Source organism: Chanodichthys erythropterus, chromosome 13, assembly GCF_024489055.1.
Source record: "Chanodichthys erythropterus isolate Z2021 chromosome 13, ASM2448905v1, whole genome shotgun sequence".
Classification (NCBI taxonomy): domain Eukaryota; kingdom Metazoa; phylum Chordata; class Actinopteri; order Cypriniformes; family Xenocyprididae; genus Chanodichthys; species Chanodichthys erythropterus.
Window position 1 is genome coordinate 29,773,751 of NC_090233.1, and position 18,056 is coordinate 29,791,806.

The following is an 18,056-nucleotide window of genomic DNA, read 5'->3' on the forward strand; positions in this document are numbered from 1 at the left end:
GGACACTAAAATAGATTATAAAAAAAAAAAAATTATAAAAATAATATGAATAGTCCTCACATCACTTGTTCATCTATGAAACTGTCACTGTTTTCCTAAGAGTGTGACTGGTTAATGTATAAAAGCACAGTATAGATAAATGTAACCCTGGCGGCAACATTAAATGGCCTGAGATGTAAATACAAATACAACGTGTCATTCCTGTGCATCAGTCAGTCTGTAGTCTTCTACTAGCATATATATATATATATATATACAGAGTTCTTTAATTATAATGGAACTATAGTACAATGCTAGTGGCAGATAGCCAAAGACATCCACATCACAAGAACAGTATAGTTACAGTACAAAAGTAAAACTACATGTAGATGATTAAGAATGTTGTCAGGGGTCTTCAATTCTGTTTCTCAGTCAGTCTTGCAGCAAAGTTGCTATCAGCGTTGCTAGCTGAGTTGCTAACATGATGCTACATAATTATGAGTTCTGATTGAGCACATGAATTACAGGCTGACATTGCATTTACTAGCGGGGAAACTCGAGTTGCTATGAGTTGCATCAGTTAATTACTTTACTTTCATGGTTTGCTCTATGTAGCCCAATGAACATTTATTTTTATATAAAGCTTAGTGATAGAAAAGAATCATTTTTGGAATTTAGACATAGTTATTGGGGTTTATTGTTCACAATATTATTCTTTTATTTTGTTTAGGCTACTTCTGTGATGTTTCTGACCTGAATGCGTGATAATAATATCGTAATAATGTTTTGCTGTATTGATTTCTCAGGTGATCTTGAAGGCAGAATCAGTGTACCTGGTAAGCTCCTACTTCTGAGTAGGCCACTCATTTTTGCAACATGTCATGCATTCAAGTAAGAAATACAGAAGTTGTCAAAAAAAAAAAAAAAAAAACATGGAACAACATGAGAAAAAAATACAACTTTTGAAACAATGAAAACCATTTTTCTATCACTTTTTTATGCAAAGTATCTAAGAAAAAAACATTTAATTAGTGGTTTACTTTACATTTGTTGTCTCTTACGTACATATTACATTAATAATATTACTGAAAGCAAAAGAAAATTGAATTAACTTTGCAAAGTCTTTCATTAGGCTTACTATTTAGAACAGACACAATGCTTCGAGACACAAAAAGTTGAGAATTTTCTAAAATTCAGTTTCCCCACTTATAAATACAATATTGCTTTGGTCATTAATGTGCTTGGAAAGCATTTTCAACTCATCTTGAAGGCCATATTACAGGAACTTTTCACTGTGCTTCTAAGTAGCTTCATAAGTAGGATGTGAGTTTAGGTGCTAAACGTATCAGTAGTTAAGTGTGTGTTTTTTTTGTTTGTTTTTTTAACGAAATGCATAAATCTCATCAACTGTCATTGACCACAGACCATATTTTACTCCAATCAAAATTGCTATTGTAAGAATCCATAGGAAATTCTTGGCTACAAAATGCAAATTCTCTTTTTAAATATTAGTACTACAAACCGAACAGTTTAATTCTATACTCTTGCATTCGTCTAGTGCAAGCCCTTATTCCTGCATAACATGACTCCGAGCCAAAACACAAATCATCTGGTGTGAAAGCACCATTAATCCGGACTCATCTTCAGCGAAGCCTGAATCACAGCCCCCCTCCCCCTCTCGAAAACCAGCACATCTACAGATTATCAGTTACTCCGTTTTTCACTTCGCTCTCTCTTTTCCCCTTCTCCCTTTTTCCCATATCAGAGGTAGGTGTGAAGAGCAAGTTTCGCGCCATCCCGGTGTCACAGACTATTTATACTTCTTCAAACCCACTGCCTCACATTCCCACCGGATGACTTCATCATCACCCCCTCCTCTGTAGTCGCAGCTGTAGGGTCTCACTGCTGGTGTCCAGCTCGTAGGAAGGCAGGGAGCTGGAGAGGAGGTGGGTGGGGGGGTGTGAGGAGAGCTGACTCACAGGGAATGAGGGGGATGTTTCAGTTTCGAGTGCCTCTGAATCATCACTGTCTTCTCCAGCACAATCACCACCAACACCATCACCAGTGACATGTCCGTCATTCAGTGTTTCTGTGAATGGAGAGTAAGAAGGAGGCAGAGAGAAATGCTGGTGGTACTATGAGGTAAAGTTGTCCATATTTTTTTGTGAAGATGAGTTTAATTCAAAAGCCAGGGTGCGGCTTTTTCACGGGTCCACCGTGCATGTGTGTTTGTTTGAAAGCGAGAGCCTATATTTAGGCGAACAGTTACAATAAAACAGCAGATGGTTTACATTCTAGGAGGGAAGAAAATGCTGACATGGGATGGACTATTTGTAGTACTAAAGGGAGGGTCCATGTGTTTGCCAAGTCAAAACACAAACATATAGACATGAGACCTCAGACACCTTTGCTGTCTGTGTTCAATTGGATCAGGATGCTGGAAATGGTGTTAATATTCAAAAGGGAATGGGGAAAAGAACACAAAAACTTTATGTTGGCTGGATGTTTTAATGGACTTATAAATGTTACATTTTATTGAAGTTAGAGTCAAGTTTCATAAAAACTGGATTATGTGTAATTTAGTATAACTTTCAGTAGCAAGCCACATTCAAGGCTTCAGTCTTCAAATGTAAGGCAGTTGGAGAGGAATCGATCCTTTCAGCATGGGGAAAATGTGTCTTAGTACATGAGAAATGTGATGGCTTTTATTTAAAAGTGCAATAGGCGATTCTCAGAAACATTTTTTTTAATACTGGTTGAAAGTCTCCTCATATCCTGAAGGCAATCACTATGTTAAACGGTTTAAATGTATTTATATAAATCATCTGTGGAAGGTGTAGGACCATAAAATATTCATTGAATTATTACATTTGGTCCAAATGAAATAATACAATCTCCTACCTGCCTGTAAACGTGTGTTTTTAAATACCCTCGTGCACCCTGTTCGCACACACATCAAGCGTGCTTCATGATATGCAGTTTATACAGACAGCCCTCAGCCATGGAGCACTGCAAACAAACAGCAGCCACCTTTTACAGTTCCTACCGAATCAAAACAACGAGGTTATGCTGCGTTCTCACCCAAACTACCATAATTAAGAGATGGCAACCTGTGACGTTCTAACCGGAGCTCTTCAGTCAGACTCGAAATTATGCGTATCCATGTCAACAGTATCAACACCAAAATTAATCTGCAGCAGTCAGGTACAAGCTCTCTAAGTTGTTTATGTTCACTATTATTGTAATGGTATGTGCTTTGAGACATGAGGTAGTTTAACGCAGTCTCTTGTGACACTTTGCCGAGAGCAGCTGTGTGTGTGTGTGTGTGTGTGTGTGTGTGTGTGCATTCATGTGTTTTGGAGGAGGCGTGGCTTTAGACGGCGATTCGCAAGGAGGGTGGGATCGTATGCTTTCAATGCTAGCAGGCTAATGCTAGCATTTCTCAGATCAGCTACTGCACCTTTAACAGCTGCAAAAATTATATGGAATTTAATATGAAAAAGGTTTTGAAGATCAAAGCGACAAAAACCTTATGCAAGAAGTATGGCTATAAAATTAAGCTTAAATACTTCATGGAAAATTTTGTGATTTTAACTTAAAGGTTAAATGGGTTTATAATTTCAAAAGAAAGTGAAATAGGTAAGGAAAATTTACAGTAGAAAAACAAATTGAAGTGAATTTTACAAATCCAAGTGGATAAACAGAATGTTCTTCAGTCAGCTCAGTGTATTGTTATCACCGTTAACGAAAATTAAAAAGTTTATTTTTTTTTATTTAACTGAAATAAAAATCAATACTAGCATAAATGGGAAAAACAAACTAAAATACATTATAATCACTCCAAAATTAAGTAAGATAAAATACAATTTTGCTAAAAAATTTATGTATTTAATTAATGTTTTATGGTATATATTATAAAACTTAAATTTACAAAAGACGAATTGCCTAAACTAAAATAAAACATGCTGTAAAAGAGGAAACCCTAGGCACATGAATTTGCATATCTTGCTTTTTTAATTAAAAACAAATGAGCAATCAACCCAAAGCAATTTTTTTCTTTTTCTTTTTTTTTTTTTTTTGCGTGACATAGCAAATCAATTCAAAAGGATCAAGTGTAAACTTACAACAATATAGTACATTGTTCTGAGTTTTCTTTAACATGGAGGGCTGACATGAAAAACATTTTTCATATCAATTATGGAATTGTCCATATTCACAACTATATACATTCATGTCAAATTCAAAGCAATTGAAGCCATGAACTCAGAGAAAAAAAAAAAAAAAAAAAAACATTCATAAAAATAAAATAGATAGAAAATGCTCCAAATTAAACTATATAATTTTCTTTAAAAATATAGTTGAAGAAAGGACTTTTACAATGATATGAAGATTAAATTAAGATTGCTTCATTTTAAACATAGGCACATCGTTTGTTAATATCTGAGGCTTTATAGAGACAGGAAGTTTTCCTGGCAGACATTTTGAAACCAACCCGAACTGAGGCTGAACAGGGCCACCAAACGTAGCCAGTGCTCCATGCTAGTACGTATGTAAACAAAAACATTGACGACTAAAGGATCTGTGTCCGTCGTTGGAGCCCTACAGTTTAACCTTCTTTTCTATTATAACACCACCACCACCACCACCACCACCAACAACAACCTCAATATAAGAGCCTCCTTCCGGAAGATAAATAAACATTTCTGTGCATTTGATGCTTCTTTTTCAAACAATGATTCTTTGGCATAAATAACTATCCATCTCAATCCCTTTCCAACTAAAATGAAATCAATCAGAAATAAAAATCACAGACCTGAATACCCCTGTCAAGAACAAACAAACAAAAGAAATTCCTAAATGACTACTCCGATATTTCATAAAAAATAGAAACACTTGACTACAGGGCAAAAATCACAATTAATACAATAACTATTTAAATAAACACTGATTAGAACTAAGAACCTGACCTGCAAAACAGCATCACTCTCTATTAGCCAATCAAATGCTTCACTCAAGATTCACCCTATTATAATGTCCCTGTAATGATAATAATAAATATATATTTTTTAAAGCAACCCCAACTTCCATAACCGTATCCATGTCACCACAGTTAAAATACTGGCGAGACTTAATCGCTAGATTAGAAGGAAATGGATGAAGCTTCGATGGATGATGTTATGCACCATTTGACCATCCGCTAAACTCGCAACTGTGTATCAGTCAACAGATCAAACACTTAAGATCACCTCCAACTGCAGTAATATTACAAAACAGAACTAGAAAACACCAACCGATATCCCCTAACAGTAACGGACATCATGACATTCAGTCCAGTGTTGCATGCAGCACAACATAAAGTGATATTTCTGTACATAGTGCTCTACATTTCCTGATGGTATGCTGCACTACCGAGTGAGTTGAGAATCTAGGACGGGACAATGTAAGACACAACTGCTGACATTCCGCTTACTAGGACATTTTATAGCTTTGTTAACTGGCCCACCACCAGTCGAAAGCTGCTCTCTTAAGGCCTTTTGTACTCAAATGGCACATCAAACTCTTTTAGTCGCAAACATCAGCTAGTATTTGTCTAGAAGCATGTGGTTTTCAAGTGTAACTGCTAGTACTGAACAAACATCAGCTCATCAGTATCCACTGAGGGTAAACAGAGACAAGGCCCTGTGGTTTTGGATAGATATCGATATATCGTGAGTCGTATATATGTAGTCTCGGGCCACTTTGAAGGATGAGACTGCGGCGGGAGCTTCGTATTTTTAGGCGACGTGTCCGGGGAGAGTGTGTGAGGCAGGGAAAGGTGACCTGCTTTCACTTTGATCGATTGTCTTGCCCACGGTGGCTTTTACGAAAAAGAAAATGAAGGAGTGAAGAGAGAAACACGTGTTTATGGGTGAGAAACAAATTTGGCACAGCCCACTAAACTCTCACTGTTAAAGCAGAAGTAAAACAGACGAGGCGAGCCCAAAAAACAAAATATCCTTCGCCCATCATTTCAAAAGGAAACTTTTTTATGATTACGAAGAGACACGAAACATCAATGTGCCCCTCACTTTGTGATTTAACAGCGAAGGGGTGGGTTTTTCTGGAAGACGTATGTGGCCCGTTCGCGCCGCAGCCGTCGAGCGCAGAAGGCCGTACCCATGGGGCTCTGGCAAGCTTCCCTTCTCTCATCTCCATCTCTCTTTCATCCTTCCTTCATGGGGACAGGTTGAGCAGCTTAGTGGATTTATTTGGGTAATTAATGGCCAGGCTGATGGCTGCGATGTTCTTCAGCGCCTGTGCAATAAAACAGAGGAAAGAACAATATAAAGAAAAGTGAGTACAGGAGGAGAAAGAAAAAGTGGGGGGCAAAAAAGGCAGAAAACATCAGAGAGAACGAGAGGGAGGGAGAGAAAGAGAATAAAACCATTAAGCAAAACATTGTGGGTAATTTATCAAACCGTTTCACACACCTGTGGCCCTCAGAGCAGCAAAAACACCCCCACACAAACATACAATTATCACACTTCAAATATGCCACTGCTCAACCCAATTAAAACTTTTTTGGCACAAAAACACTATTTGCTTAACAACATAAAACCACTTGTTTGGCTGTCATGAATATTACAAGCGCGTTGGTTTTTTTCCATTGAAGCTAAAAAGGTGCAAGGGAGAAGATAAATACAGAGCATTAATCCCGTCCTACACACACACAATGCGGTCCTTTAGCCACCCCTGTGGCGGAGATGAGCCTGCGCCACACCCAACACGATAATGGGGTTAATGACTAAAAGCAACAGAGTTGCCCCCAGCCCACACACAAACACACTCTTGCACACACACGTGTATGGATGATGGAAACACACAGGTGTTTTTATCAATATCCTTTCTACTGTTTTAGCATAATGTTTGGTTAGAGCCATCATGTGATGAGGAGCGCAAATATTTATTTCACCAAAGGCAATTTTGTCACTATTTGTCGCCATTATCTATCTACAGCATGTGAACAAAGGTCGTAAACTCTTACTTTCAGAGAACTCAAATTTAGAGAAGTGTTTTCTCAAATTGCATTTATGAACCTGTACTAAAACGAATGTTACTGCAACAGAAGCAGCATAAATGAACAAATGTGATCTCTACTGTATAGTAATAATAAAACACACTTTCATTAATTTTTCATCAAGTATCCATTCTGTACAATGACTGTCAGTCATCAAGTTGTGCTAATAAAACAAGCTTTACACATCATTAGACATTAAAGGATCATTATTCCTTATCAACATATGGTGGGACATTTAATGCAGCCATCCATCAGAGCCATTTGAAAAACATTCACCTTTACACTGTGCTGTGGTTTCCTGTCCTTCCTGTGAATTAGCAGCTTTATGGCACACGTTAATGCACTAGGTTCTGCCACATCTTACTTTAAGCAGTGAACCAATGCAACTGAAAACACAATGTGGCTCCTGTTATACTGTAGATGTACTCATTTGAAGATGGGTGCATCAGTTTTGTCTTCATCAACTGCACAACTCTGACTAACTCACTGTATATTGTATAAAAAGGTCTGTTATCTTTCTCTTATTATATGTCAAATGATTCATTGGTATATACTGTATATATTGATTAAAAATATTACAGAATTACATGATATGCTAATTAATACAATTAGCCAATCTATGGTACTCACGCTACTCACATAAAGTTTTTGTTTAAATAATTAAATGTAGTAAATTAACAAGTTAAATTGACAGTCAATATTTATTTACAAGGCAAGACCATCATTTTGCTTACCTAATTTTTAATGTTACAAATGTGGTGTTTATGGCATATGTTCACTGGACATTAGGGCTGGGTAAAAAATATAAATTTCTTGATTTTAATCGATTTTCATTTTTACGAACTGATATCGATTCTTAAATTCCAAGAAACTATTAGTCTATCCTGTTTTCAGTTGATGAATAAATGGAACATTGTAGGGCACCTTCACTCAAAAAAAGATTTTTGATTCTGTTCAGTTTATTTAAACAATTTATTTTGATTCAACACCATTGTATCAGGTTTCTGGTTTAAATATGATTGATTCATGTTAAATTGACTCGAAACGATTACTCTTTGACTTAACTTGATGTTTTCATATTGGAATAACATGTTTAAATCAAGTTAACCCAACCAGGACTCAACTTCCCATCATGCTTTGCAAAGGGGCTGAACTAGGAGTGTAAATGTTGAAATAAAGTGTTATTTTAAGCAGTTTTTAGGAAGATGAGAAAATGGAAAGACTTTTTAATGTTTACTGTTCTATTATGTTGGTATTTAAAAGTTTCTGTTAATTAATAGTTTTAGGGTTACCATTGTGGTGAATTGTTGCACTTGTGCTTGGGTTGAGGACCTGCTGACAAACTTTCAAATTACTTTAATAAGAAAGTAATCACTGTGGTAGTGCTCTGGGTTGCATTTCCAAAAGCATTGTAAGCCTATGATGATTGTAAAACCATTGCCACCAATGGACTTATGATCAATTTAGGCTTTACAATGTTTTTGGTTAAAGCAATTTAGGATGAATCCAGTATCACATCTAGATTTCTAACACAGAACATCACAAAATTAAACAAGAAGAATTAATTGTAAAAATCAATGTATATGAAAACAATTTATTTTTTATTTATTTATTTATTGCTTTTTATTTATTTTCCAAAACATTGCAAATTAGTTGGGCTGACACTATTAAATTAAGCTGTGCCCAACCATGGTAAATAAGTTGAATCAACCTTAATAAATTAAGTTGACCCAACGTAAGTACATTAAATTGGAATAACAGAATTGCATAATGCTGAAATAAAGCAACTTAATCATGTGGATATCCTTTCCATGATTTTTTTATGTTCGTTCAAAGAGTTATTTTTTTGAGTGTTCCATCCAATAAATAAGATTTGTTTCTTTTGATATGAAACAAAGTCTCAGATTTCAAATTCTGTCCATTTTATTACGAAGTAAAAAAAAAAAAAGAAAGAAAAAAGTTTGGCGCTCTTTAATGTGGCGTGACAGAATCGCTGTAGCGTCTCAGATCAAGAGAAGCGTTAGCGCAAAGCACACGTGAACTGATCGTCTCCTCCGCTTAAAAACAAGTTACACAGTGTGAAATAAACATGAATGAACACTCAAAGGTACATTAAAAGATACAGTACAAATTACCTAAATCCGTATCATGTCTCATGTAATCGTTCAATAAGTGTTTCGACCGCAAAAAAACGTCAATAAAACAGCTTGTAAACAATGTCACGTAACGTCACATTTCCCTCAGAAATTAGCCAGCTAGAAAAATTAAAAATAAAAAAAGACTTTGAATGAACTCTAGAGGAGCATTTTGCTAAATATATGCACCATATTACATATTTTATCATTTTAAATATTCTTCAATATTTAATGCATGTTTGAATAAATCCGTCAAGTTTTTTATGACAGCCATCACTTAAATGTTTATATTTAAAAAAAAAACTGATTGGAGTATAAATATAATTATGTAATTGTAAAGTTAACTTTATTATTATAAAAACTTCCTTGAGTGTAATTTAATTGTTTGTATACAAAACAATTTTTATTATCTGGGAACAGCTTACAAACTCTCCTCAAGCTTCAAAATCCAATTACACTGAATGAGTTTAAACCATTGTTATGTAGGAATTTCAATGATAATCTGAATCACTGATAATTTCCATCCTACCTGACCTTTTTTTTATTATTATTGTAATTATATATTTCAGCTAGTGCTTTTATGTTGTCTGCTCTTGATTTAAATATCAGTGGGGACTAACCTGTTAAAAAAAAAATATATATATATATATATATATAAAAAAAAATCTATAAACACAATAGGGAGTGTGGTTTTCTTACCTGTGCAGTGCGCACTACCAGCTGTTCATTGGTGGTGAGAGCAAGAAGGTACTCTTGCAGAACATCCTGCTCCTGATGGACAAATGAAAAGACACATACCAGCTTCAGTATTCACCCACAATATAAATATGACATATCTGATATAGAAAAGCTGCAAAAATTGCTGAATTTATTCTATAGCACTTGCAAGGAGAGCAATCTGATGCGAAGCCAGTTCAATTCAAGGCCAGTTAGACTATACTGTTATTCACCATAGACTGGCCCACATGAGCTGTTAATCTGGGGTTTGGAACAGCACCATGCTGATGATGACATGACTCTGAATCAAACCAGACACCATCTAAATCAGCCATGCCTCTGCTATCTAATTTCCTGAGGTAGGAGTATTTGCTCTCTTCCAGGTATTTCACATTGATCAAAGTCTAGAGCCCATTTTTGTGTTATGCATAATCTCCAGGGAACTTTTGAGGAAGCATGGTGGAACCTAGGAACTGTAAAGCCCTTTTAAACATGTTATGTAAAGTAGGCATAGCAATACAGTAAAGTAGTACAGACTCACACGTGTTTGTTAAAGGAACACGCCACTATTTTTGAAAATAGGCTCATTTTCCAGCTCCCCTACAGTTAAACAGTTGAGTTTTACCGTTTTCGAATCCATTCAGCCGAACTCCAGGTCTGGCGGTAGCACTTTTAGCATAGCTTAGCATAGTTCATTGAATCTGATTAGACAGTTAGCATCTCGCTCAAAAATGACCAAAGACTTTCGATATTTTTCCTGTTTAAAACTTCACTCTTTTGTAGTTACATCGTGAACTAAGACCGACGGAAAATGAAAAGTTGCGATTTTCTAGGCCAATATGGCTAGGAACTATACTCTCATTCCGGCGTAATAATCAAGGCATTTTGCTGCCATACCATGGGTGCAGCAGGTGCAATGATATTACGCAGCGCCTGAAAATATCTTCTGAATTGTCTCTCACAAATGTCTCCATGGTTGCAAGGCACGCTCCCTGTGCAAACAGGTGGTCATGTTGGTTATGTTGACGGAAGTTAGCCTATTTCAGGCACTGTGTAATATCATTGTGTCTGCTGCTCCCATGGTACGGCAGAAAAGTTGTAAAAGCCTATTTTCAATACTGAACAACTGAAAAAAAAGGAAGATATTTGGAAGAATGTTTATAACCAAGCAGATCTTGCCCCCCCCATTGACCATAGTATTTATTTTTCCTACTATGGTAGTAAATGGGGGGCGAAATCTGCTTGGTTACAAACATTCTTCCAAATATCTTCCTTTAAATTCAGCAGAACAAACAAATTCATACAGGTTTGTAACAACTTGGGGGTGAGTAAATGATGACAGAATTTTCATTTTTGGGTGAACTATCCCTTTAAAAAAGTATTCTGTTAAAAAAACCTATAAGAAGTCAGTTCACATCAAGGTAAACTTTGTATTATGACAATACGATAAACACAGCACACGAGGTTGATAAGGATAATGCATACTCATGCACCAATTGGTAGGAATTAGCCATATAGATTGTTAAAATGTGTTCATGAACTACAGATGGCACGCTACGCTAGAAATGAGAATGCTAATAACAAATGGGAAACTGAACAAGTACAGCACAAAAGGTGCTGAAGACCAAAGTAATGGCTGCTGAAATTTCAGCTTTGCCATCACAGAAATAAATTACATTTTAAAATATATGCTTGAATTTTTAAAAAGAATAGGATCTTGCACACTTTTCAATTCACATGATTCCAAGATACAATAAAGCCCTTCCAAAAAGAGTAAAAAAACTCAATACTTTAACTCAACTAGAACTGCTGATTTTTAAATGAACTGAGCACTTATTTTTTGCACTTGTAATAAAAAGAAGATTGCTAGTATCTCAGCGTGTAATCCTTTTTTGGATATGCAGCAAATTAATTTCAAGTAAGAGTTTTTTTTTTTTTTACTCTACTTTTGGAAGGGTCTTATTTAAAAAAAAAATAGACAGATAAAAAAAAAAGGATTAATTTTAAACTGTATTAACATTTCACAATATTATTTTTTCATATCTCTCTATTCGTTAGGCATGCTGGAAGAATGTACCAAAATAAAAATAAAACATTACTTAAGTAAATAAATTGCTTTTCTACATAAAAACATTTTAAAAACTAAAATACATCCATGGCGATATGTTCAGTCTCTTTAACCATTTCAAACAACACCCTTACTGAGAGCTCAGCGTTGATGACTTTAATGGGAGGAGTTATGAATAGAGTGCCATCAATGCTTGGGTTAACAGAAGCCGTTCAGATCGCACTCCACTTCTACACCCAGATGAACAGCATCTAGACATATAAGCACTTCTCAACAGAACTCTATGTAGACTGTGGAGAGGCTGCAGCTTTTGTCATGTCAGAACACATTCGAAACCACTTCCTCTGTGAAAGAGGGGTTTTTGTCATCCCGCAGAAATGAGTCTTACTACACTTACAGGAGAGGAAGACAGAGCAAGTCTGAACGTCTTATCTGTTTTTTTCTTCTTTCCGTCTCATTTCCGACTCAAACGATGCATCAGATGAGTATTCACATGCTGAAACTCTCTTGCAAATACAATCTCCCATTAGTTCAGTGTTCTAATCCCATTTTTTTAGCATTGCCTTACTGAAAATAAACAACAGATCAGTTATAATCATCTTGCTGCTGAGAGCTTTGAACTCTTTACGGTCAGTTCTGAGAAGTGCAGCGGTTGTGGGAGAGATTAAGGCTCTTCATAATGAGGCCAAACAGTGTTGAGTGTCTACTGGTGTAACCACTCAACACTCACTTCATCCATTTGCCTGTCAGTCCTCAACACTAATGCTCACTTAAACATTTTTCATTCATACACACACACACAAAAACAAACCACTTCATATTCGTGTCCAACTTGGCTGTTAAAGGATTATGTGTCAGTGATGAAAGAGCATTGTCAAAAAACTTTCCTCCCATTCACAGGCTCAAAGAAAGAGAGCCATTCACTCAGGCATGGTAGAGGTTTTACATGACGTGGCTGTTTATATCTATAAATATCATGTACCGCATATGTTCATAATGTTTGTGTGTCTCTCTGAACTGTGTGCGTGTGACAATACTGTGTTCTTGAAGAACATTTTGGCTTACTTTGAATACAAGGAGGTGTCTTAGTGCCCCCTAGTGCCCGCTTTTGTCTCTACCACGTGTATAATCGTTTCCTTGCATAATATAACAAAAATATCAAAACGAGTGGATTTTTTTTTTAAGAATTATAGCAAAACACTTGCTAAGTGAAACATTTCCCCATTACAATCCAAATTATAAAACAGGTATGTTTAGAATTAAGTGTTTGGACACTTTGTGGTTGTCAAACTTTAGCGTAACATAGTAGTTACATTATTGAGCTGAGGATCCTCCATTGGTAAACAGGACATGCATTACGAACAGCCATAATGACGGTTTATCAAGTCTTGCAGACTCACATGCAAAACATGTGGTCATTAAGGCTAATGGCAGGCTTGTACAGCATACAAATGCTGTAACTCTGGGATTGAGACACATAAACACTCAATAGACAGTTGCGCAGGTGGATATGAGAGAAACAGTAAATCATACGGGTATGAGTTGAAGACTCATTTTAGTGCAGCTCCCTTTACAGACACTCTCAGACCCTGGCATGATTCAGACCGAATAAAATCTGACATTAAACATGACAATAAAAACCTTATGCTCTCCAGTCCAGTTTTTCACATATCATCACAGAACTATTTCCTTATGACAGCACAAAACAATTACTTGTACATCACCTGGACGCCTCCCAGAATTCAATATAAATGTTCCATAAAAAGCAACTGTCAGGACAGCCATTGCCAGGATAAATAACTTAACTGGGCATCTAGAATTTTTTTAAGGGGACACATTTGTCACTGTTTTATCATTACTGTCTGAAGAACAAGTCACGTCTGTTACACAAGTATAACCCTAAACTCATGCCAAAATAAATGATGAAATAAAGATTAAGAATCAAAGATGCAGACAAATGATGCATCTTAAATGAAACTATACAAAAATATTACTGATGTTATCATCTGATATCAACTGTTTTCTGTTTTTAATATATAGTAAAATGTAATTTATTCCTGTGATGCAAAGCTGAATTTTTTAGCATCATTACTCCAGTCTTCAGTGTCACATGATCCTTCAGAAATCAGTCTAATATGCTGATTTGCTGCTCAAAAAAAACATTTATTATTATTATTATTATCAATGTTGAAAACAGTTGTGCTTCTTAATATTTTTTTGGAAGCTGTGATACTTTTTTCAGGATTCTTTGATAGATAGAAAATTCAAACAAACAGTATTTATTTGAAACAGAAATAACATTATACGTGTATTTGCTGTCACTATTTGCTGCTTGAGAAAAGAGGAAGAAGATGGTCACTCACCATGGCCTTTGCTTCAGCGATGAAAAAGAGCTCGGTGAGAGCGCGATGGAGAGGAAGGAGGACCGTGATGCTGGTGGGGTCCTGACTCAAACCACTTTCCATAGTAGTGAAGAGCTGCCACAGTGGCCGCAGAAGTGTAAGGTCACAACCCCTGTGTTAAAACACAACAATCAAAACGTGAGGTCATTACACTAAGGCCCTGTTTAGACTAGTTATTTAAGATGCGCTTTGTTCGATCGGATCAAAAGTAGAAGCGGGAGACACATTACCGTTTACACCTGGTGTTTTAATCCATGTCTTTTGTCCACTTTTGACTACCCCTGTTCTGATTTCTTCGAGGGGAGCATCTATGGGCTTTTTCAGATCTTTCGAGGCAATGGACGAAATAAGCTCACTCAATTTACATACGAACGCGACCGAAGACAACGGAAAACACACTGAGAGCAGAAGTTTTCATTTCTGCTCTGACAGATGCAAGACCACGCCAACTCTGTGATTGCATGTTAGAAATCAGGAACGGTTAGAGAACATTGTGCTTGGTACATTTTTCGCCTTCAAACCAAACTTGGGTCTTCAGTCGATTTTCAAGTTTAAATCCCATCTGGCTAGTGCGCTTCTCATAATTTCCGTCAGTAGGCGGAGAATAGGCAGTCATTTGTGGTTGTTTGAACACATTGAGCGTTTACACTATGAAAGCAATCCGGTCAAATGAGTTTTCGACTACCTCTGGAAGTGGTCGAAAGTGGACAAGCTCAAAATGTTTTAGACCTCGTTTACACCTGTATTTAGCATCATCCACTTGTGATACGATCAACAAAAACATTTCTTAATATACCAGGTGTAAACAGGGCCTAAACTAACTTGACTTTATCATTACTCATATTTGAACTATGTGGCCATCTCATTTGCCCAATTATTGTTCCCCTTGTGGCAAGCATGTGGTCATTTGCATGGGCTATTCCTCAACCTTGCTAACTGATCTGACACCACAGGTCCATGTCTCTATTTCTCTCATACACTGTCTCTCTGCTGATGATGATGATGTAACTGTGTCCAAACACCATGGAAATTATGCAAATCAACCTGACATGTGACCTTGTTGCCATGGGAACAATGAAGGCAGAAAGCCACTGTCAGATACGTTATGCAAAAGCTGTGTAAATCTGGATGCTCACCAAAACAAAACACAAGAATGAGCTGACGTTAATATGAAGCACTCAAGAAGTAGTTTTGAGGAAAACCGCCAAAAAGATTATATACAATATGTGTGTGCTTAAAAAAGTCGGCCACTCGATTACATTTTCAAAAGCATTTCTAAACTCGTTGCTTTTCAGAAACAGGAAAAAAGTTGCAGTTCGAGAGGAAGATAAGCTCACTTGAGGATTGGTAAACTGGGCCAAGTTGGACCTGCCATCCACAGAGTGCAGAACTGACCTGACAGAACCAGGTTCTGAAAGGAAGTTGCTGCCTCATCTCTTCTGAGTACTGGGACGACTATAAAGCATTGCAGGATGATGCGGCTGCCTTTTGTTAGGTTTAATAAATGCTGTCAGCTTTTAAAAAGACCTATCAGAAAGGTAAGAAGGGACACACCATTGAGACGGACACTGCAGGAGCCGCAGCAGCAGGTGAATGGCTTTCAGCCTCTGGTTTCCTGTTTGCCGACAAGCCACGCCCACCTGCCACTCCCAGATGTCAGCCAGCGGGAGGTGAGTGAGGGCTTGTTCATCTGCCAGCATCTGCTTCAGGATCTCAAAACCTGTTCAGATTCAAAAACATAAATGTAACTTATTAGTTAACAAGTTCCTATTATGCTTATTTACAATTTCGTCATTGAGTATATGTCTACTACAATACGTCAATTAATGTTAAAAAACCCCCCACTTTTTTCCCTTATAATTTACATTGTTGCAGCACCTGTTTTAACCCAGTGTCTCAACTCTCTGTTTTAGTTTCAGTTTCTTTAAAACCCGCCTTCTGAAAAGCAGTCTACTCTGATTGGTCAGCCGGCCCAAGTCTGACATGATTGGTCGGTAAACACTACTGTAACTATGACCTCAGTCTGACAACATATTACTAACGCAACTCAATCAGGCGTCATCCCTTTGGCAGGAATTATTTAAATGAGGAATATTGCGACATGTACGTTCCCTGAAGAAAACGAACGCATTACAAGTAACGCGAGATTACTTTTTTTCCAAGTAACTATTAATGCATTTCTTTTTAAATTTACAACAAAATATCGGAGTTACTTTTTCAAATAAGTAATGCAAGTTACTTTGTTTTCCCATTTATTGACTGACACCTCTCCTGCCCCCATGTTGAGAGAAATCGTGTGCGCAGTTTAAACATGATGGTTTTTCTAGACTAGTTCTAGACTAAATGTGAGCATACATTTAATCATTTACTTCTTCTCCAGCATCCTTTTCTTCTGTATTCCAGAATAGAAGCACAGCTGAAAGGTTTGTTTGTTTGAACTGTGCCCTCTACTGTACAGGTGTGAATTTGCATTTCCTTCAGCCTGAGGCTTATTCAATTCACAGTCGGTGTGAAAGGGCCTTTACATTTGCCAAAAATAGAACTTTTTGTTGTTGTAAGTACAAACAGCCCAGCCCAGATCAGAAAAAGTAATGTAACGCAGTTTTTGTGTTTTCCACAAAAAGTAACTAAACAATGCAAATAGTTGCTTTTTAAGGGAATAACACAATATTGTGATGCATTACTTTTAAAAGTAACTTTCCCCTTTCTGCTTTGTAACTTTGCAGGCCTTTTTATACTCAAACAGCAAACATTACATACTAAAAACTCAAACATTACATACTAAAGCACAATAAGACCAGTTTAACTTGCAAATCGAAAAGAATATAAATTCACACGTGGGGCTGTTTTCTTTCTCTTGTTTACCCTCTTAAGCCTCATCTGTGAAAAAAAACAATGAGTTGGCAGACCTCATAAATGAGGCGCTGCTTCCATGGCTGAGAAACCCATTTGATATTCCATTATAGAATAATAACATCAGAAACAGAGCACAAGGTGCACAATTAATTCTTTGATTAAAGGTGGATAAGGCTCAGGAGAAGAGTTCAGTGTGACTCGTGACCCACTACTGACAGTCATGATCAATCATATGCTCAGAAGTTTACATACTAAAAGCCAGTTTACACAGAATTTGTTTAAGTATTCCAGTGAGCTTGAACATTGTTTACCTATGCAAACATGCTCTATATGGGTATTTGACTGTTGCGCCTACGTTCTAAAATGTCTGTGTTGTGGATGAGATTCTGTAATAGAGAATTCTGTAATGGATAAACGTAACTGTAGGGATGCACAATATATTGGTACAGTATCGGTTGATATCCGTTGTATAATTTATCAATATACTGTAAGTAGATATTGGACACTGAAGTGTTCATGCTAATTTTGCATATTTTTAATTCTTTAAAACACAAATAATTTAACACCAATAAATGCAATCTTACAGTATTATTTTAGTATTATAGTATTTATAAATATTTTGAGTTAGTTTTTATTTTTATATATTCATTTTGACTCTTTTAGTTTAATTTAATTTTATGTGCTTTTATCAATTTTATTAATTTTTGGGTTTTTTTAATATTTCAATTTAGATTTATTTTTATTTCAATTAACAGTTTATTTCAGTTTTTTTTTTTTTTTTTAGTGTTAGTTTTCTATACTGTACAATATAAATCTCAACAAGCCTAAATTCAGTATTTAAA

General features: G+C 36.3%; 1 protein-coding gene across 1 annotated transcript in view; it reads right to left on the bottom strand.

The window, feature by feature from the left end:
- Positions 1-2,429: 2,429 nt before the first annotated feature.
- The window catches only part of zzef1 (zinc finger, ZZ-type with EF hand domain 1), a 50,433-nt gene continuing 34,806 nt past the window's right edge, over positions 2,430-18,056 (bottom strand). Inside the window, exons 51-54 of the mRNA XM_067406757.1 lie at positions 15,913-16,078; positions 14,320-14,470; positions 9,871-9,942; positions 2,430-6,273 (exon numbers count right to left, since the gene is read on the bottom strand). Of these exons, the coding sequence (XP_067262858.1) occupies positions 6,193-6,273; positions 9,871-9,942; positions 14,320-14,470; positions 15,913-16,078 (470 nt within the window). The 3' untranslated portion in view covers positions 2,430-6,192. The remainder of the gene's footprint in view (positions 6,274-9,870; positions 9,943-14,319; positions 14,471-15,912; positions 16,079-18,056) is intronic.